A 22,746-nucleotide genomic window follows, 5' to 3' on the forward strand; every position below is an offset into this window, starting at 1 on the left:
AGCTGGGTACTTTAAAACTTTAATAATACTTTAGACTGGAATACACTTGAGATATAACAGCTTCTCGCCAGTCTCGATATAGTCTCTAAATATACTCTGTATATTGACTTTAATAGATTGACTTTAATAGGCTGAGTTGTAAATCTGCTTGTTAATCTGTGATGTGGAGACAGTAGACAACCGGTGAGAGGTTAGGGGCCCTATCCAGACTCTAAGGTAGCTGTGGGGTTTAAGAATAGAGTACCTATGCCCGCAGGAATGAACGTCCGCCTACTGCTGTCTTGTGGGTGCCGAGTGACACTAGACCAGGAACTCACCTTGTGGGAAAAACAGCAATCAGGGGGTGACCCCTAAGGAATCTTAGCAGAAGTAGTGGAGTTTTTGGCTATAGGTGCTTACCTAGCCACTAACTTAAGATCCTGGAATGACCTTCAAGACTTGTGAAAATTGCTGCCCAGTGTGGATAGGGTTGTCCCGTATGACTCTACTGCAGCCTCACAGTGAGGTGCACTAGCCCTCCATGGCTAGAATAAATACTGGTAGAAGGAATAAATGATGGGTTCCCCTCAGCAGGCGCTCTCTCTCTATCTCTCTCTCAGCTCAGGCAACACTCTAAATACACTTTCCTAACCTCCAACTCCTAAACTACTGTTACCTCAGTACTTATATCCCTGAGGGGCAACCTGGTTGGACTGGGAAACTGCTCTATGAAAGGTCACAGGAACACTGGGGAGTATCCAGCTCTATGATAGGTGTGCAATAAAACATCAGACAGTGGCACTGACAATAGAAAATACATTTGGCAAGACATGTTAACCCTCACATTACTTCTCCTTCAGCTGTGCTACATAAGTTATGAGCTACAGCGACATCTAGTGGTGGGAGCGCAATGTACATTACTTCAGCCCCAGAGCATAGAAACACATAGTACCAACCCACACGCTATAGAAAGCAGTGGACACCCGTTCTGGGACACTGCACAAGGGCCTTAGATAGTAAGTGTAAGTTACTATTACATCCAGGTGATCACATGGTTAATTCCACAGAGTCCATTTGATCAATGATAGTAAGAACATCGATATATGTGAACGGGACCTAATAGTAATCAGCAAATATTGTAATGTACAGTAACTCTGAGGTGGGATCACACTATTTCACTGTGGGCCCTTGTTGCCCCAATACCACACTGCCCTAGAGTAAGTGTATCACTCCCACCCAGGGAATGTTAAGTGATAATCTAGTGCGCCTTTAAATTGATGTATAAGAGCAGTGATTTCTATCTACTGCCAGAACTTGTACACTGTATACATCGGCACTTACTACTCTCATCATAATACTTGCCTTGCCCCGGGCACTGGCAACCCATGTTATGGCACTGTCAGAAGGGGGGGGGCACCATTTTGATTTTCTCTTTGGGGTCTTCTCTATGACTTTCTTGTCTTCGCAGCAATTGTACCCATTGCCTCAGGGGTCGCAAAGACCCCTGTGTTACATAGGCGGTTATCCGTATTATAATTGATGTATGGTAGGTGGGGGGCCTGTTAAAGATCTTGTACTGGGGGCCCAGGAACTTCATGTCATGTCTTCAGGCCATACGCTGCCTTCTATTACTGATATACAGCTGACCTTGTCACGTTGCTTGAAATTGTGACCAGCAGCGATCTGGATCTTTGGAGATGGAACAAACACATTATTCTATGTAGTTTTCCCTTTTCTTCCTCTTAATAATCGGGCTCCATGGCCGGGCCACAATGCATGGTGGGTAGCAGGAGACTAATTAAAGCCGTAAGCACCGACGTACCTCGGCTCTTGGTGGGATGCGGGATGGAAGCGTGCCGTGTGTCCTGTCTGCGGTGTTTGATGCCGGCTGCCGGCAGGTGGGGAGGACAGGTACAGCGGCGAATACTACGCAGGCTTCCTGGTGCCATGATTTGTTGTCACGGAGGCTCCATTTATAACAAAATAATAATAAGGAGCTGAATTTCAATGGAGGGAAAAGGCTTCCCTTGAAATGACCTATTTTCAAAGACAGCTTTGTGTTCTATGCCTATTAAAGTACAACACGGCATCCGTCTCATCTCCGATTCCGGCATCTACCAAGGAGATTAACCCTAACATCTCTGACTTGATTTCTACAGTTCTTTAGTGATGGTACCACAGTCACATCCCCCAAAGGAGAGAGGACTTTGCGGAGTTGTCTGCCAAGTCGGGGGGTTGAGTATAGACATCACAGAAAAAGGCTTCAGTATATCTAGTGGGCGGAAAGAAGGACATAAAATTGAAGCAGGCCTAACATTGCTGAGAGTTGGATGTCAAACAACCTCCCTCTATGTGATCGGTAAAATATTTGTTAATCCCCTTTATTTAACAAAAACTACTCCCTACCGCAGAAGTAAAAAAGTCTCGGCCACTAGGTGTCTCCCTCCCCTGCAATCAGCCGCCTGCTCTTAGGGACATTCCATCATAACAGAGAAACCAGGACAGAACAAAGGAAGTAGGGGAGGGGCTTAGCTAGTGCTCTGTGCAGGAGACTGACTGGTTTAGCAAACAGGTACACAACCCAGGCTGACAGCTATAGATAACCCCACTGTGCCTGAAACAGGGGTGTAACTAGAAATGGCTTGACCCTGCTGATTGGGCCCCCGGTGCTGCAAATGATGACAGCTGCGGGGGCCCAGTGTATTGCAGGAGGAGGCCACGGGGCCCCCTGATGCGGTAGGCCCCTTAGCAGCCGCTATTGTTGAAACAGTAGTAGTTATGCCCCTGGCCTGAAAGGTAAATCAAGACTCTCACCACCCATAAAGCTTTGGGCGACTGTCCCTGGTAGGCTTACTACATGTGTGGAATGTCCACTGGCTCAAGGATCCATCAACTTCACCACTGTCATGTCTAAAATGTCTATATAGAGGTAACATGGTAAGCACTGATCACTCTCTCGAAAGTTGCATGATGCCATGTTTTACTTAAAGTTAAAGTTGTATGAAGGTGCAATCCAGAAACCTGTTTGTCCACTATCTGTACCGATTTTGCTTAGATTAAAGGCGAAGCTATCGTAATGGTGACCATGCAGATATTATAGGACCACTAAAAAGGTCGACCTACCTACAAAGCATAAAACATTCCGATGGGCACCACAGCACTAGCAAAAAAAGAAAGCCGGAAACCAGTTTTCCGATGACAAAAAGAAGAGTTTTCAGAAAATTGCAAGCTCTGCATGAAGGGAAAAAAAACCTTGAGATATCACTTTATGAATTGAGTTATAGTAAACTTCCTCGCAGGCTGGATTAACCCCTTACCCGGTGGCAGCGGTTGATCCCTCAAGTGGTAAAGTGTTTATCGGCCGCGGGGACCATCACGACAAGAAGGCTCCCCTCCAGCCGCCTCAGTCAGGTGTGACGCCCCGCTGAGGAGAACTGTTGACGTGATTAATTCCTGCCCAGAGGAGCCTATTATAGCGGGAATACATAATCCGTTCCGGCAGCTCCTTCTCTATACCATAGTGGTTAACCCCTGCAGGTCGACTGACACAGATACAATTATTACAGGGCAACGCCGCTCTGGGCAAAACACTTTGCATATGGATATGGGAAATGGAATCATTATCCGTCCACGGCTAAAATAAGATCTGGTATTTTCATTAAAATGATGATTTTTTTTTTTTTTTTTTGCAATTTCACGTAATTCTGTTCTTCACTTGACTCAAGACCTGGTTGCAAACATCGATAAACCATCGCTACTATGGATCTGGGCACCAAATGGTGATTTTGTTTTGCTTTTTCAATAATTTTTATACCTTGTAACTTTTTAGATGGTTGTGGGGTCGGGAAGCTGAAGCGTATCCTGCGAGCGTTACTTGTCATGATTCATTCCTGTAGGAGCCCGCTCCGGAGGCTGAATTATACGTATTCATATCTCTTTTAGAGAGGCGATAAAAAAACATCTAACAACAAAGTATGAGAAATAACCTCCGGCTTCGCCCCGGCCATGGAGCGTCTCTCTGGTATCATTTCTCACCGGGTCAAGTAGAAAAATATTGTCTGTTACACAACTGTTATTGGAAGAACATAACGCTGAATCCGCTCGCTTGGAAATCGCCCTCTGGAGAGGAGCAGATACTGAATTCTCGTAGAGGATTATCTATTCGGTTCACTTCAGTCCATGGCTTCCTCATAAACGTTCCTGGATTACCATCAAGCTGCCGCGGGTCAGTGCCCAGGTCTGGGAGTAGGGTGAAGGCCACTACCTGACATTGCTTTACGGCACCTGGGCGCTTCCATGGCGCTTTATGTAAAGCATCGGCACTCTGAATTACTGTCGGCATCCTATAAAGAACGGCCCGTTTTGCATCCAGGAGCAGAGGAAAAGGAGTAGTTGTCCTCAAGGGCATTCGTACATGCAATGGCGTCCAGGTCTGACAGTCTGCTGCAATTACGCTCTTCCTGGTTTACCACTTTTGGGAGCTTCTGGGTCTATAGATCCCTCTACGACAATAGAAATGTACTGTGCGTACGCAGAAAAACATGGCGGCTTTCTTCCAGAACAGATACTACTCTTGGGCCTCAGGGTAATGATGGGCCCTTGTAAAAGAGTCTTAAAAGAGAACTCCAGGCTGGGGTGATTTTTGGCAGAGGGCTGGGGAAGGGGAGGATGAACTAAGTAACATATGCTCACCTATGGCATCCTACAGCTTTGGTCTCAGTTCCCGGCCGCTTCTGGGTCTGAGCGGATGTGTTAGGCCCGCTTAGCCAGTCAGTGTCCAAGGCAGGCCGGGTCACGTCCCAGGTCCCTGCTTAGTCCCAGAAGGGGCTAGGAGCATAGCTGAGGAGGTGAGAGCATATTACTTCTTTCATCCTCCCCAGCACTGAAAAAAATCACCCCAGCCAGGGTTCTCCTTTAACAAATCATAACCCTTTATAATCATAACTCTTTAACAATATGTAAGCTTTGCATCTGTCCAGCCCAGCGTCTTCTCTAGAGCCCTCCCGGTCTGGACGCAGAACTGGGGAATGATTGAAGAAGGAGGTGTTCTGTCCAGAGGAGGATACACATGACAGCTGATATGTTGGCCCCAGTAAACAGGACCCCATAGGCTCTTATCCTCCATCGCAGCCATATGACACTTGTGCACTTCAAAGGGATACTCTGGCAGAAAGTTTTACAGATTTGTAATATACTTCCAGTACTTGTCAGCTGCTGTATGTCCAACAGGAAGTGGTGTTTTCCCTTCAGGCTGACACAGTGCTCTCTGCTGCCACCTCTGTCCATGTCAGGAACTGTCCAGAGCAGGAGAGGTTTTCTATGAGGATTTGCAACTGCTCTGGACAGTTCCTGACATGGACAGAGGTGGCAGCAGAGAGCAGTGTGTCAGACTGGAGAGAATACACCACTTCCTGCAGGACATATAGTAGCTGATAAGTACTAGAAGACTGGATATTTTTAAAGAGAAGTAATTTACAAATATATATAACATTCTGAAACCAATTGATTTAAAAGGCAAATGTTTTCACCGGATTACCCCTTTAACACACTTAAAATCAGACCATTGTGTAGGTCCCATGGGATGGCCACTAGCTGACAGGTGAGGGTTGGCCCTTTTTTTGGACTGGTTCTGAGTCCCTGAGAGTAGCCCTAATTCTCCAGTCCTTACATGATTAACCTATATGTACAATACATAATAGAGGAATAAAGAGCAGGCTCCCTAACTCTCGTCCATGCAGAGGTGTAAGTAGTGACAGGACACTGACTAAAGACGTTACCTAATGGTCCTTCTTATAAACCTCAATATGTAAACGGTTGTAAAAAGCGGAAAATGCTACAAACCGCTGCTTATTAATAGATGAAAGTCAAGGACAGAAGCTATAAACATCGGATATGAGGACACTAAGCATTGTCCTATAGCCGGTTCTCTGCCACTTTAAGTGCCAGGATGGTGTACGTCAGTGCAGGCGATAATCCAGGAGTATTACAGGCATTTGGGAACAGGATCCGGTAATAGACTGGAGTATTAGACAATAGGCGGGGTACCGTGAGTGTGACAGGAGAGGGGGGCCATCACACTGAGAGCTCGCCAGGTTCCGCCGAGCCCGCTGCATCTTAATGGACTCATTTAAGTCACAATGTTGATAGTCCCCTGGTGTTTCCAGCGGCGGTGTAATCTGGACGAGTGTATGAATGGAGGTCCACTCTAAATGAAAGGACAAGAAAGCATTCATTTCTAGATAATGTCCCGCTGTCAGCGTCGCAGCGGCCGGCCCACTCGGCAGCCACAGAAATGCCTCTGATTGTCATTCCTTCCCATATCCAGAGGCTGCTGAAATAGCAGACATTACACCGGCTCTATTACTGTCAGGCACCATCACAGAGCCTTCCCGGCGTCTTGCTTATTTCCTTCTATCAGTCCAGCGTACACAGGTACATGTATGTGAGGGCCTCAGGTGGTGGGGGTGGATGCTGGGTAATGAAGCTTCTATATGGGGTCAGACCATACAGCTACAGAGTTTTCTTAAAGGGAATGTGTCATCTGGAAATGATTTACTGTATAAATAATGTTTTTATGTTAAACAGATTTTTTAGAAAAAAATGCAACAGCAACCCACAGGTGCAAGATCTTACCGTATATACTCCTCCCAGTGTACACACGATAAAAACCTGCTCTGTAGATATTGAAAAAAAAAATGAACATATGAACATAAGTTTGTTAAAATTATTTCTAATTTTCCATATTTCTCTCTATATTATATAATAATCCTGATTCCTTACAGTTCTCGTTCTCACCACTGGAAGTAAAACTCATCTGAGACTTCCTGTTGCGTCTGTGGTGATAAGAGGAGGCTGCAGTAAAGCGATCTGTTCAGCATTGCAGCGTCATGTGACACCAGGTAGATAGAGGAGACAATAGCAGCTCCCTGTGGAATGACCTCTTCACAGGTCACAGAGCGCACTCAGTAATGTCTCACATTCATCTCAAGGGGACAACTCTGTCTATTGTCATCTATGTCCATGAGTCTTGCTGTAAAGCATGTCACTGAATGCTGTTAAGAACAGCCCAGGCAAGATGGCTGCCCCCATAACAATGTACAAAAAGGGGGGGGGGGGGAGTCAAAATAGAAACAGATTAGAATAAAAGAACAAGTTTTAGTATTTAACTCTAATCAGTAAAATAAAATTTAGGGGACACACTCCCTTTAAGCAGGTGGTTCTGAGAAGAGATAGGTGAGCAGATTAGGAATATGTGTGCTGGCCCTTTAATTATCAGGCAGAGTGTGCATGTGCACCCCCCTACAGGCCAGACCAGGAACAGCAACAGGAGAGAAAGCATGGCGGCAGCTGGGGAGAGACATGGGTCATGGACAGAGACCTGGAGATAGTAAGTGCCGGGAGTTACAGAATGCCGACAGGTGCTGACCACCGATGTCACACATCCTAGAAGGTGACTGATATTTATGCCATCACATCATTATATATATATGGGTCTATCTTAGTGATCTCTTATATATGTGGTGTAAGACATTAACCCTTGGGCTAATAGGTAATTAGATCCGATGGCGCGGTCCCTGCCTCTCCACCATACTGGATTACGACACCAGAAGTTTTAGCTCTAATGAAGGGAAGAGGCAATTACACTTGTCTTAGCAGAGCGGCAGGAGAAGCTGAAGTTAACGCCATCAATTCATTTCATTTCCATGGCACGTGTCTGAATATGTTTAATTTTGAGGATTAATAGTCACTTAAGATGACACATTTTCCGTGGGTGATGTCATTAGGCCCATATGGAGCGGTGTCGTGGCAGTGTGTCGCTCATTAGGAAACATGGAATCTTCCTATGAAAATAATTAGATTCAGGTAGAGTCCTGGAATTAGCTTTGCTTCTGGGGTAGGTGGTGAGAGCGCCACCCCCAGCGCAGCCCCTGCCGCACGCCATTGAGCTAATATTGAGATTATTAATGAGTATTGGTTGAGCCTGACCCTGTGTAGGCCATTAGACCGGGTGGCAATCTTTAGCGGTCAATACCAGCCGAGATGTGATATCTATCTAATTATAACATCTATTGAATAGCTGGCCTATACCATATCTCTTATTATTTTTCTGGTAATTTTCAAGTATATTATCCAGCTGAGGTTCCATCTCTGCCCAATTACAGTAATGTAGATGATCCCATTCGCGGAGATGAGAGTTATTATTAACTCCTTGTATACCTGGGAGGCTTCCCGTATTATTAGATCATCTGACACGATGGAACATTGCACAGCCGCAGGCTACCAGCTATTAATGTATAATCCGGAACATTATAGCCAAGATGGAGAAGCATTGTGTGCAGGTGGGATTGATGTCTTATTCATGTCTAATCATAGTGAGACACAGATCGAGATGAAGGGCCCCCGAGAATTAACACTGCTCAAAATGACCAAGTGTGTTAAAGAACCAAAGGATTAGCATGGTGTATCAAAGTCATAGACAAAACGTATCGGGAGGCACCCGGCGGTGGGCATGTTGTAATTCCCCCGTGGCTGAACATCATAAGACACCAGTGGTTAGCGGCTTGTAAGACGCCCAGACCCTGGCATATCACAGAGCTCACAGTGGATGTAAAGCACCTAATGGTTGCCATGTCATAAAACACCCAAGGACTGACACCTAGTAGAGCACCTAATGGTTGCCATGTCCTAAAACACCCAAGGATTGACACCTCATAGAACACCCAATGGTCGCCATGTCATAAAACACCCAAGGATTGACACCTTATAGAACACCCAATGGTCGCCATGTCATAAAACACCCAAGGACTGACACCTAGTAGAGCACCTAATGGTTGCCATGTCCTAAAACACCCAAGGATTGACACCTCATAGAACACCCAATGGTCGCCATGTCATAAAACACCCAAGGATTGACACCTCATAGAACACCCAATGGTCGCCATGTCATAAAACACCCAAAGACTGACACCTCGTAGAGCACCCAATGGTTGCCAGGTCATTCTTATAAAGCCCCTATGACTGGCAGATCTTATGGCACCCAATGAATGGCCCCTCGTAAGGCACATGGTTTTTGGCCCCTTGTAAGGGTCTTTATGGTTGATACCTTGTGAGCCACCAATTTGTTGGCACCTTGTAAAGCATTTAATTACTGTAATGCACGGAATATCGTAAATCTGCCAATGCCTATTATAATGTACACGTACCAGTATACTCTATCCCAGTAACACCAGAAATGGGGTCAGGGCTGCAGCCAGTCATTCTAAGAATTTCTACTGTTCACATCTTTTGTTGATATCTCTAAGGAGACAAATCCTGTTCCCGCATACACCTACGCTGCCTCAACCCCTTTCACGAAGTGGCGCCATCGCATCAACATACCCGGCTTCTTGCTGGTGGGTCATCGCCAGGTTTGCCCTTTCCTTCATTCTCCACATTCAATCTCCCGCTAAACACTTGAACCGTCACCCGTGAAACATCTTCAGAATCTGTCGCTTTGTAGCCGCATGCTCCCAGCAGTGAATGGCATTCAGGCTTTGGCTGTCGCCTCGCCAGCTGATAACTCTGTTCAATCCGGCATCCTATTAACCCACTTGCTCCCAATACAATCACAAAACTGTGCAGTCTCTCCAACCTGACCCCTATTTACGTGGTCTAGCTCTATAACCTATCCAATATGTCCACTCTGCCCTACAATGTCAGTCTGTATACAATACGCTCCATATATATCCATAGACAAATTTCCAGGAAAAAGGAAGGATCAAACTAAGGATATAAGCAGCCATGACAGCTTTTCATACTCTATTAGGATATCATGGAGGAGGCCCACCCCTCAGGACCCCCCTCTATGGGAAAGAACATAGACCCACTGTGTATGAGTATTCCATGGATGTCCACATATTAACTGGCAACTGCTTTTTGGATGGGGTCACCCCTAAGGAAAAAATACCTTAAAGTTTATTTTGCAATGTTTGAGAAATTGCGACCAATATAAAATGCAGTGATCCCAAGGAGATCCCGGAGAACATATGGAAGTTGCCAATATTATAGCCTGTATTCACCAATGCTACCTACTCCTCCCCATCTCTAAACAAGAACAAAAAAAGTGTACTCACCCACCTAGATCCTCTACTCTAATGTTACCCGTTGCCGCTGGGCAGCACTCCCTTGTTTTTTGTTTTCAGCCAATAATTAGCCAAGGCAAGTCACCGCAGCCACTGATTGGCTGAGCAGGCAGTTCCTGTTGTGTGACCAGCAATGCTGTGCAGCAGGACCAAGCATTATTGGAGGGATTGAGGCAGGTGAGTACACAATTCGTTTTCTCCCCTCTCTTTTGTAGACCATTGGCCCAATTTCTCACTCAAGTTTTTATAACAATATAATTTCTCTGGAGAGTTCCTTATTTAGAGAGGAGGCACGGCTATCCACCTCCCAAAACCAAAGCTCCCCCAAAGAAGCAGATACCTTTCAATCTTTTCTCCCCCAGCATTATGTAAGGGGAAACTCGGAGTCACTCAGGGTGAGTTAAATCCTGCCTGTAACAAGTCAGCACCCCCGTCTTCTGGGTACATGAAGGCACCAGGCACGTCACCTTTTTTTCATTCCTTTTAGAAAGGTTTTATTCAATGCTAAAAGAAGTGCGATGTGTCAGTGACGTGTTTGTTTTTCAGCTTTTCCTTGCTTTGCATTTTTTTTTTTAGAACTACAAGCCTGTCAAATACTTTGTACTTATTTTTTTTACATGCATCAGAGGAGACAAAAAGGCAAAAAAAATAAACCGAAGCAATTTATCTGGTTGACGTGGCAGCAACACATTTGTGGGAATTTAGATGCAGGCCGGTCACTGAGGTGATGTGAACTGTGCACACATTTCGTAGATGCGGAAGGTGATAATGATACAGGGCAAAGAGGATCGGCTGATTGTTGGTCTTTTCACGCAGGCTGCTTGTTGGCAATGAGTATTCCTAGGAGCGATGAGAGACCCGTGTAAAACAGCCCTGAGGCTAAAAAGCTATGTAATCCCCTGCTGTGATCCCCTAACAATGATGGCCCCTGATCCCTGCTTCTTATCACTTCACAGCCTCTGTCTTGCCACAAGGTGGCAGCTCTGCCAATCGTTGCTGAACTGGTGACGTGGCTTCCTTATGTCAAGACAAAACCAGGACTTGGCACCATCAAAATGGTACTGTTGGGGGACTGTGGCAGATGAGTAAGTTTGTTTAGCCTGGACACTTAGAAGTAAAAACACATCACTGGACAACCCCTTTAAAGCAACTATGTACTCCCAATCTGCCCCCCCCCCCAAACAGCTTGTACCATCAGACAGCTGCTTTTAATCCAAGATCTGTCCTGGGGTCTGTTTGGCAGGTGATAGAGTTATTGTCCTACTAAACAACTTTTAAACTTGCAGCCATGTGTTAAATTGGTGTGGCCTAGAGTGTGTATGCCCTAGGCCTGCAGCGCTTCTCCGTTCCTTCTCCTCACACTCCTAATCTGCACATGTGCCTTAAAGCGGCACTATCAGCAGGTTCTTGGCAGAGAACCTGCTGATATGCCCTAGAAGCTATGTCAGTTATACATAGCCACTACATTCACCCCTCTCGGCCTCCGCATTGTTTCTAAAATGACTAAATGCTCTTATGCAAATTACTAGCATAAGAGCATTTAGGGCGTTGCTCATGGCCGGAGAGAAACGTTGCGGTCCGCCCAGCCTGCTCCCTACCGTCCCATATTCATAACTGCATAGTGGGCTGTATATAGGACAGCTGTGCAGGGAAGCAGGGCCGGGCATCGGACTGGCAGCCGGACCTCCCCTGCAGATGAAGCAGTAAAGGACCCCTTCACCCGCTCCGGGCGCCACCACCTCCTCCACTGCTGCCATCGGCCGCTGCTTGCAGGACCTCGGGCGTCAGTCATGTGTCCTCCTGGCTTGTCCGGGTTCTGTGCACTAAGGGCGTTCTGACAGTCGCTGCTCTCGGAGTTGTGAGCCTGGACAGAAGTTCAGCCCCCCAGACTCGCCCCCTGGCAGAGGACATGGCTGGACGCAAGAAGGGGGGCGACTGCAGCCGCTCTGTGTAACTCCTGCCGCGCCGGGCACTGCCAACCGCCGTGTTAGGGCTCACAACTTCGGGAGCAGCAACTGTGAGAATCCCCAGTGGGGGTGGGCCCTCAGTGCACAGAACCCGGACAAGCCAGGAGGGCACATGACTGACACCCCAAGGTCCCGCAAGCAGCGGCTGATGGCAGCAGTGGAGGAGGTGGCGGTGCTTCATCTGCAGGGGAGGGGTGCCCTGGGGTCGGGCGGTCCGGGTACCACTCCAGTGCCCGGCCCTGCTTCCCTGCGCAGCCGCAGTGTATACTGCCCACTATGCAGTTATGAATATGCATAGTGGGCGGCACAGCAGAGGGCGGTCTAGGCGGGCCGCAAAGTTGCTCTCTGGCCATGAGCAACGCCCTAAATGCTCTTATGCTAATAATTTGCATAGGAGCATTTAGTGATTTTAGAAACAATACGGGGGAGGAGAGGGGTGAATGTAGTGGCTATGTATTACTGACATACATAGCTACTAGGGCATATCAGCAGGTTCTCTGCGAAGACGATCCAGCACATGTGCAGTGTTCAGATAAGTGATGAATAGGAGGAATCCTGCCTGGGGCATTCCTAATGGTGGGGAGAAGGGACGGAGGGGTGAAGCAGGCCTAGGGCAGAGACACTCTAGGCCACACCAGTTTAAGACCGGGCTGCAAGTTTAAAAATATATTTTTTAGGACAAAACTGCATCACCTGCCAAACAGACCCCAGGACAGATCTTGAATTAAAAGCAGCTATCCAATGGTACAAGAGTTTTTGGGGGGTGGGGTGGGGGCAGATTGTGGGTACTTTAAACATGTCACTGTCATAGGATCCCGTCTGGCCTGGTCATTGTAAGGGCTATCATTGTGAAGTGGAAGCTTCTAAGTGTAACAACAGCTCAGACCGTGGCAGACCGTGCAGCTGGCATGTGCTGTAAATCACCTATCCTCTATTGTGCAGATCCGATAGTGACACGAGCAGAAGAACTGTACGCCGGGAGCTTCATTTTCATGGTGGAGCAGCTGCACACAAGCCTGAGATCACCCTGCACAGTGCCAGGCGTCATCTGGAGTCTGGAGCGGTGGAAACATGTTCTCTGGAGTGATGGATCGCCTCTCACTATCTGACAGTCTGATGAATGAATCTGGGCTTGGCGGATGGACAGAGAGTGCTGCCTACTGGAATGCATGGCGTCTACTGTAAAATTTGGTGGAGGAGGATAATAGGATAAGTTTTATGGTTTGGCCCCTAATTTTGAGGTTCTTGAAGGTTGGTGTAGCAGTTTCAGGAAGGGCTGGTTCTGTTCCTGTGCCCCACAGGACAATGTAAGGTCAATAAAGGAATGGGGTGATGGACCTGGTGGGAGTAACTCAAAGGCAGCACAGAGTGGTGACCTCAACCCCATCCAAAACCTTTTCAAAAAATAGCTCAAGAGTCACAAAAAAAACTAGTTTTTAAAAATGTACAAATACGATTTAATTACTGGGGGCGCTGTTGCATTGTCATCTATGTAAATCGTTTCTCAAAGAACCTGGTGAAAAGCGGTATTGCATGTAAATTCTACATTTAGAAAGAAATGGAGAATTTAGCACAAAAGGTTTATTTTATTTTTTTTCCTTGTTAACCTGCCCTCTACTTAACTGGTTTCCCAGTTTGTTTGCTGCCGTCACCCATATGAAGTCTGTGCATTTACTCACTCACAGTTCCGCCAGGCGTAGGTGCCGCAGAGCTATATTTAGGACCTGCAAATTATATTGTAAGGCCCATGCTGGTAAAATATGACTGTACCGCCGTGCCAGTTCCTGACTTCATCTTTGTTACCTGCACAACATATTATAGAGGTGATATAAATAGGAGACAACTTACAGGCCACCTGGACTTCGGTCTGTCTCTGTAGCAACGCGCCCATCCGATTCCTGACAATGCAGCGGTAATGTCCGGCGTGTGTCCGGTCCAGCGAGGTGATCATGTATCTGAAAGGAAGAATAGAACAAATTTAATATGTTAATATTCACATTTTTTTTTTTTAATTTCTCCTTTGGATACTCTGTTTTAATAATGTAAAAAAAAATAAAAATAAAGACACCATATAACTTTTTTTTTTTCCAAATCAACTGGTGTCAGAAAGTTATATAGATTTATAATTTACTTCTATTTAAAAATCTCTAGTCCTCCAGTACGTATTAGCTGCTCCATGTCCAGCAGGAAGTGGTGTATTCTCTCCAGTCTAACACAGTGCTCTCTGCTGCCACCTCTGTCCATGTCAGGAACTGTCCAGAGCAGCAGCAAATCCCCATAGAAAACCTCTCCTGCTCTGGACAGTTTCTGACATGGACAGAGGTGGCAGAGAGGATACACCACTTCCTGCAGGACATACTGAAGTTGATAAGTACTGCAAGACTGGAGATTTTTAAATAAAACCGAATCTATATAAATCTATATAACTTTCGGAAACCAGTTGATTTGAAAGAAAAAGATTTTCGCTGGAATACCTCGAAAACTTCAAGACTTAGGACAAAGTTGACAAACTGAGAAAAGTGCTGCGGAATCAGCTGTGCACTATACAAATAAATGATTTACTAATTATTACTAATAGAGTGTCATCGTTAAGCTTTAGCATGTTCCTGCTCCATTTACCCCCCAACAGGAAGTTGTGTAGTTCTTTCATTTACAATGTGGTGTCATCTCCAGCTCCTCCCTCTTTCTGGAGACAACACAACATTCTCTGCAGTCTCAGTAGGTGTGACTGGATCTTGTCTAATCTCCAGCCCCACCCCCTAACTCATGCCATCACCTCCGGCCAGCCCCAATAGCCTCCATCACTATCCCCTTGTCATATACACATAAATCTTTAGTTGGACATTTAGGATAGAATGAGGAGTGTTCATAACAAGTGCCTCAGCCTAAGGAGCTGCTAGGAAATGAATGCAGCAGGTGCTGCAGATTGACTGTCTGCTGAGTAACAGTGTGTAATGTAACAGCTCTGGGCAGGGAACTGGCAGGATTCTTATAGGAGGGGAGTAGGCAATAGAGTTGAGCTGCAATACCACAAACACCCTGTGGATAGGCGTGGCACTTTTTTTTTTCTTCTAAGAAAGCAGCCATATTTTCTAACCAATTTAAAGCAGATATTCACACACATATATGCCCAGTTTCATCATCATCTGCCCCTATGCTTTACACTGAAGCTCTGCTTGTTCAGCAGCTCCTGTGTCCCCTATACATTGATTATATGCACCTATTGATTACTTCCCCCCTCTTTCCAAATAGTGGGGTAAAAAATATAGCTGATCAGATAATAGACTGTATCAGCAGCAATATCCACCCTACCTCTTGTCATCCTTCTGACCTCTATGACCTGCAATCAGAAACCTGCCCATAAAGTGGTAAGTGACAGCCAGCACCGCTTCACCCATCACATCATATTGTGCATGACAGCGCGATGAACGGTTGACAGATAACAGCGGCCGACAACTAGGTAAAGTCTATTTATACCCACAATCTGACTCCACAGACAATTAACTCCTTGGCTCTCGTAGAAAAGCGGGAACAGCTGGGTTATGTGACTGCGGGGCTCTGCCAACCTGACACGTGGTATTTTTGTTTATTTTGTGTAACATAAATCACCCTGAAAATTCTTAATTAGAGCAAATAATACCCATTCAATGAGCGGAAAATGCTTATCACCTGCTCCAGGCTTATCACAGGCTTAGTGTGGAATCTGAAGCGACAAAGGCGGCCTAGTCGGCAGAGCACGTACAAGGTTATGGGAGGCTCGATACATTACAAAGTGCAAGAAAAAGTCACATACTCCCACCCGCAAGACCTTGTATGATCCTCAATGGAAATTTTAGGACCCCAAGAAGACTAGCAGCCAAGCGTAGGCAAGAGCTTTATCCCAACAAGTTCCTCCAATGCCAAGATGTCTCCACAAAAATGTAGGTGGTGGTTCCTTATTATCTTTGTAATTTAGGCTGATGCCAATAGCACCAAAAAGATTCCCGGATCTTCAGATGGTTAAGAAGAACCTTCCTTAGTTTAGGGTGGGTTCACACATCTCCAGGTATCTGACATTATTTTCCTCCACGGTGGTTGCACCAGATCACACGATGCTTTCCATTTGGGAAAGTTGACAGAAAGCCATAGGTTGCCGTGCCCCATTTAGGCTTATGGAGTGCTGGAGAGGATGTGAGATGCAAGGCCATCTTGTTTGTTGGCCCCAGATCTCCAGATATTTGTAAATTAACCTTGAAGGTGTTCATGCACCTTATAATAAGTCTACTGGTGGGTCCAGCTAACTTTCTAAGGTATACAGAGGCCTACTGACCCTCAACCAATAGGTGATGATTTAGGAAAGAAGGGTTGGCCGACTCTTTTGTTCTGGGAGGGATATGACACCACCAGAACAGTATCTCTCCCTTCCCCATCGACAACAGATGAACATTCGGCGCAGTTGAATGTTCATGTGCATAGGGAGGTCAACAGAGAAAAGTGTTCAGGCAACAGTTATTGATGTACGGGCAGCTTAAAGCATTACTGCTATGTAGTAACTTTTGGCATACCATTAAAGACTGTATTTCGTGACTGTCTCGATGCGATCAGTAACTTGGTATTACAAAAGAGAGTAAAGCCCCTATTACATGGGCTGTCAGCAAGCGGGTAAGAGTGAAGGGGCCGCAGGAGGAGCCCATAGAAGATAGCGGCAGTCTGCTACCGCCGCTCCTATTGCATGGAGAGACAGCCAGCAGACCATCGTTATAGCTGAACATGTTGAAAGACAAGGATCAGCCAACATCGTGCATGTCGGCTGATCATTGCCTTTAAACAGAAGTGATTATCAGCCGTAACGGACGATAATTGTCCACATACGGCAGATAATCGCTTGGTGTAATAGTCCCCAATACTTTGCTGTATCAAATTGAATTCAGTCTTTTTTTGGTGCTCCTGTATGTTGACCAAACCTGCTATTTTGAAGACCTCCTGACTCCCCTCAGTAGGTAAAGTTGGGGGAAGGAATGATAGGGTGTGTTGAATTTTAATACCCCATTATTCTTCCTGGGGATAAGCCTCCACCACAGGAGTCTAGCAGCAGCCTAAGAAGCCCAGCCATATACCTCATACTAAAGGTGGCTGAACCTGGTGCCACTGGAGGGTTTGGCTCACAGTATGAGGTGTATGGTGGTCTCTCCACTCACCACCAAGGGTCAGGTGTGCTGAATTTGTGCCACATGACACTTTTGTTTTTGAAGGTATAAGCCAGCACCAGAGCAGTCTGACCTTATCCTAAACCCTACCCCCTTCCATGGGGGTATGGGAAGGAGAGTGGAGATACTTGTCCACCAATTGACTGGCAGACAGTTATGGGAAATATATGGGCACTAGAGATGAGTGAATCTCGAGCACGCTTAGGTTCCTCAGAGCCAGAGCTTTTGACATTTGATTATTGGTGGCTGAAGAAGTTGGATGCAGCCCTGGGGAGTCCTGGAAAACATGGATACAACCTATGGCTGCATCCATGTTTTCTAGGCAGCCTTAGGGCTTCATCCAACTTCTACAGCCACTGTAATCATATGCCAGTTCTCACCAATGGAATCTGCCACACCGGTCAGAATGTATCAGCCATCTTTCAAAGTTTTATCTCCATAAATTTCAGTGGAACTGAACAGAAAAAGCAGATACAACACATTGACATGCCTGGTACGGTCTCTACTCCTGGACATTCCCTTCGAGTCCTTTCCCAATTCTACTTCTGTTCCACCACTTTTGGATCTCCAGGGTTGAACCACAACGGTTTAGAGAGGCAGAAGAGCAATTTCACCCCAACAGTAAAGAGGCTACAGGGCGATCAGTGATGGCCTACAGCTAAAGTTTACAATCCGCTCTAACAACATTCTGGCTATTGTTGGGATACACCATGTTTTTTTAAGCACGTTTATAGCAGATGGCCCAGGAACTAAGATTTAGTGTCTTTCAGAACAAAATTTTTCTACTTTTTCCCAATGGCATTAATGCCTCCTGCAAGACAAAAGCATCGAAACGGTCTAAAATGCTCATTTTACCGTCTCCCCCACAATGCTCTGCTTCTTGAGCAACTGAACAATGCCTGTTCCTGGCATTGGCCCTAATTGTTTCGGGAGCCATCTGTTTTTTTTTCTGCAGCAAGTGTGTATATGTGGGGGGTTGGGGGGTCTGGTTCTGGCAGGGGCGGCAGGATTGAGTGGTTCCAGGGCCCGGCTGCTCCTGCAGAAGTCTCGCTTGTCATTTTTCACAGCTGCGTTGCACAGGAGGCTGTTGGAGCTCAGACGACTGGCACACAACGTGTCACTCGTCCCCGCATCCAGAGACGGGAGGCCGTTCTAATCTGCTTCTCCTTGGGATGGAAAACTTAATTTCCTTTTAGAAGATGAGCATCTTTTATGGAGAGCCTGAGGGCGGCTCCGGGGGACTGAGCGAGATCTACTTTAAGAAGTCACTCGCAGGAGGGGGGTCGGTGTAGCGGTAATATTGTCACAGTGTTCCAGTAATAATTGCCAACTTTTATTTTCCGAACTTAAGAAGGCGGCGGCGTATACCCAACATTGTGTCGCGGCTGCAGAGCCGATAAACAAAACACTGATGTATCAAAATGAACAATTAAAAATAATGAGGGAAATACTAATTACTGCGCTACAAATCTATAGGACCATTCCGGGGCCTTGATCATTAGTTACGGCTTACAAATAACAAATCATTTCTTATCTCAACAAGACAGTTTCGACTCGGCAGGAAATCGCCTCCATATCATCATTATCCCGCCTGTACACAAGTTCTGGCTGCCATCAGATCGCATGTCCATGGTCGCCTGGATCCTTCTTAAGGATTCAGCCCACGTTTCCGTTATCACTGGGGTGCACAACCTTTCTGGCTCGAGGGCCGCTGTATGCTTCTAATTCATGGAGCTGTAACATTCCTGGCTGCCTATATCTTAGCCTTTAAAGTGGTACTCCAGAAAAAAATCTTTTTCTTTAAAATAAACTGGTGTCAGAAAGTTATATAGATTTGTAATTTACCTCTATTTAAAAATCTCCAGTCTTCCAGTACTTATCAGCTGCTGTATGTCCTGCAGGAAGTGGTGTATTCTCTCCAGTCTGACACAGTGCTCTCTGCTGCCACCTCTGTCCATGTCAGGAACTGTCCAGAGCAGCAGCAAATCCCCATAGAAAACCTCTCCTGCTCTGGACAGTTCCTGACATGGACAGAGGTGGCAGCAGAGAGCACTGTGTCAGACTGTAGAGAATACACCACTTTCAGCAGGACATACAGCAGTTGATAAGTACTGGAAAACTTGTGATTTTTTTTTTTTTAAATAGAAGTAAATTAGAAATCTTTGTCACTTGCTGGGACCAGTTAATTTTAAAGAAACATTTTTTGGAGAACTACCTCTTTGAGGGGATCAGACGTAGGAGATCCTATAGGACACCATACAGCCGGCTCACAGTGCACAGTCAGGTCCCCCTTCCTCCTGTTTACCGATGTGGCGGCTATGTCCCCGGTTAATTACTCGCAAGAGACTTGATCTCTCCAAACCTGTGCAGCCCTCCTTATCTGCCTGTCGGGGATCCGGAGCCCACAGTGTGCCTGTGTTATTGGCCTAGGGAGATAACCGGGATTACAGGCAGGAACTATAAGCTTATTAAACCTGACTAATAAACAGGCGAGGCTGAGGCCCAAAAGGGAGAGCGGGGTCGGGGATAAACTCAGATTACTTGCTGAACTTGCACTATCCGCACGCTGACCTATTTTGCTCAGTTCTTTCGTTCTGGATAAAAAGTTTTCTGATAACTCAGGCTGCAGACCTACATGTAATATGGATCCAGGACGGTGAAGAGTTAACGCACCAGTTCATGTAGGCCCCATTATACAGCAAACCGAAGATATGGCATCTATAAGATCTATAGGTTCTATACCTATATGGGTCACATGCCGCTTTTTTATTGTGCCATTGGGTACACGATGCAGTAGAGAATGTGTACCGCCACACAAGATCAGGACGTGAGGCTTCAAATACTCATTTAGCTGTCCACCATTTCTCCCAGACCCACTATACACTGTCTGTTTTTGGCCAAGCATTCTCTGGAGGTCAAGAAGGGGGTAAGCCACTGTCAGACTCTGGTGGCAACTTATCTCCTTGAGAATAAAAGGATCAAGTAGTTAAAATTCCACTTGCCCAATCCTTCTCTAGGGTCATGAGACCCCCATACACACTAAACGGTCAGTCAATACTGCCAAAAATGGTGGGTTTGGTCTACACATGTCTAATGTGTATGGGGGGGGGGGTGGAGGGTCTTTGGGCCAGTTTCAGACAAGCATGAAATGGAGGCCTCATTGCATTGGTCTTGGGGGCACAAATCCTGGCCTGACTGCCAGTCATAGTGATCTATGATGCTTTCATCTCCGCTGGGACTTACAGCCATAATCTCTCCATATTGCACTTGTCTGAAATCGTCCGTAAAGTAATTCTGTTCATTCGTTAATGTGACAACCAATGATTTAGAAATTGACACCCAATTTTCCTTGCAATGGTGGCCGCACGTTCCCAGAACTAGATATCACTGGGAAAATTAAGAACGTAGCAGGAGAAGACAAGTCGAGAAATTAATCATCGAAATGGAACTGCCCTTGAAGGGCACATTCACCCGGAGCAGTAATTGAGCAGCTGACACAATAAGCTTCATGGGATGAAATCAGAATTTAGGACCACCACCTTCTATATCAGTAACCTTGGTATATATGAGCCTCTTAGCTACGATGACCTACGAACCGGAGGGGACATGAGTCCAGAGGTGATGAACGCCATCAAAAATGAGAAGGTCTGACAGCAGAGCAAATCTCTGCTACATCTCCACAGATGAGGAACGTTCTCCCTCTCCAGCCAGAAGGAGACGTCTACAAAGGATTGAACGTTGGAGAAATAGTTCTGCAAGTTCTTTTTTCTTCTTAGCTGTCATTGTTTCATATAATAGAAAAGTGGTTTTATATTCTCAGGGCGGCTGAACATAAGAGGACATCTCCCTGACACGGAGAGTCCATGAGACATCTCCTTATGATCCTCTCACACAAAAGGGTCAATCTATGTGAATAAGAAGGACTACAGGAGCTGTCTAGCCCCATGATGGTTCATGAACAGATTACAATGCTATATTCACGCTCCTGTAGTGCAGCCCGCCACTGTGGCCCGCACTACGGGTGTGCATCTGTAGTGCTCATGAAGCATGGAGCACTACATTGCCACTTCATTATCATAGCGTTCTGGGCCACAAAATGTGGTCCCCATTACAGCAGGTCCTTTTTTTTGCGGCCCGGATCACTGCCCTTCATAAACGTACGGATGTGTGAACGGGGCCATTGAATACCATTATTCCTATTCTCTGTCTGCAATTGCGGACAGAGCAACCGATGTGTGAATGTAGCCTAATACCGTACCTCCTGTGACAACGCTTCTGTTCACCTGACTCCAGTGACTGTTGCCCCCAGAGGCTGCATGGGGACATGAAAGTGGTGGCCGGGGAATGGTAAAGTATTATTCCTTCCAATTTATAGCAATATAAGCAGTGTATAAACTCATTGGGCTGGACAACCCCTTCCACCACCTCTCAACCCGCACCTCATCTGGAGCGATCATGTCAAAGTGTTCGGGTTCTTGGGTTCTGCAACGTTAGCCAAACCTTAGTCACCTTAAAGTTGCCAGAAATATGGATACAGTCTGTGGCTGCATCCATGTTTTCCAGGACACCCTAAGGCGGCAACTTACTCAGCCACAGGGATTCAAAGGCAGAGTGTTTAGGTTTGGCTAACGTTGCCAAACCTGAACATTTTGACAGATTCACTCAACACTAAACTTGAGTACTCTGTAGGAGTGTTTAAGACCAGAAGGGTTGTCCTTCCTTATTGGCTCCACATATCTCCCTGTGTAAACGGGTTGTGCGGCCAACAGTAATATATTTAAATGGCCGCGTTAATGATACAGGGATCATTCATGTGGCCTGGTAGCGTAACTGATCGGGCCTTCAGAAGGCATCTCGCTCATCAGCACTGGTTTGCTTCCATGGACGGAGCCATATCGAGACATCTAGAAGGACCTTAAGACAATCACTTTCCTTCTTACTGCACCATTGGGGGCTTCTTAGGTACCAGAGAAATTCTCCAATCCTTTTCCATTTATACCAACAAGGGAACTTTATATGGAGCCACCTAAAGGGACCTCAAGACAATCACTTGAGTACCAGAGAGGTTCTCCAATTCTATCAAGGACCCAAGCTTGTAAGCTGAAATAAAGTGTCCTGAAGAGTTTCCATTCATACCAACAAGGCAACTTTATATTGATGATCAGGTCACTGATGGGACCCATTGTTGGGTATAATCCAAATAATGATGCCATGACCATGCGTTCCATGACCATGTCACTTGTCTAGAGATTGGCCAACCGGGTTCGGGTTCGAGTCCATCCGAACCTGAATGATCGGCATTTGATTAGTGGCGGCTGCTGAACTTGGATAATGCTCTAAGGTTGTCTGGAAAACATGGATACAGCCAATGACTATATCCATGTTTTCCACATAGCCTTAGGGCTTTATCCAACTTCAACAGCCACCGCTAATCAAATGCCGAAAGTTCGGGTTCGGATGGACTCCAGCATGCTCCAGGTTCGCTCATCTCTA

General features: G+C 46.1%; 1 protein-coding gene across 2 annotated transcripts in view; it reads right to left on the reverse strand.

Moving 5' to 3' along the window:
• The window catches only part of SDK2 (sidekick cell adhesion molecule 2), a 406,671-nt gene that overhangs the window by 88,067 nt on the left and 295,858 nt on the right, over positions 1-22,746 (reverse strand). For both annotated transcript variants that reach the window (XM_069953635.1, XM_069953634.1), the window contains exon 3: positions 13,916-14,022. In XM_069953635.1, coding sequence (XP_069809736.1) covers positions 13,916-14,022 — 107 coding nt within the window. The remainder of the gene's footprint in view (positions 1-13,915; positions 14,023-22,746) is intronic.

This window comes from Dendropsophus ebraccatus, chromosome 14 (genome assembly GCF_027789765.1).
Source record: "Dendropsophus ebraccatus isolate aDenEbr1 chromosome 14, aDenEbr1.pat, whole genome shotgun sequence".
Classification (NCBI taxonomy): Eukaryota; Metazoa; Chordata; class Amphibia; order Anura; family Hylidae; genus Dendropsophus; species Dendropsophus ebraccatus.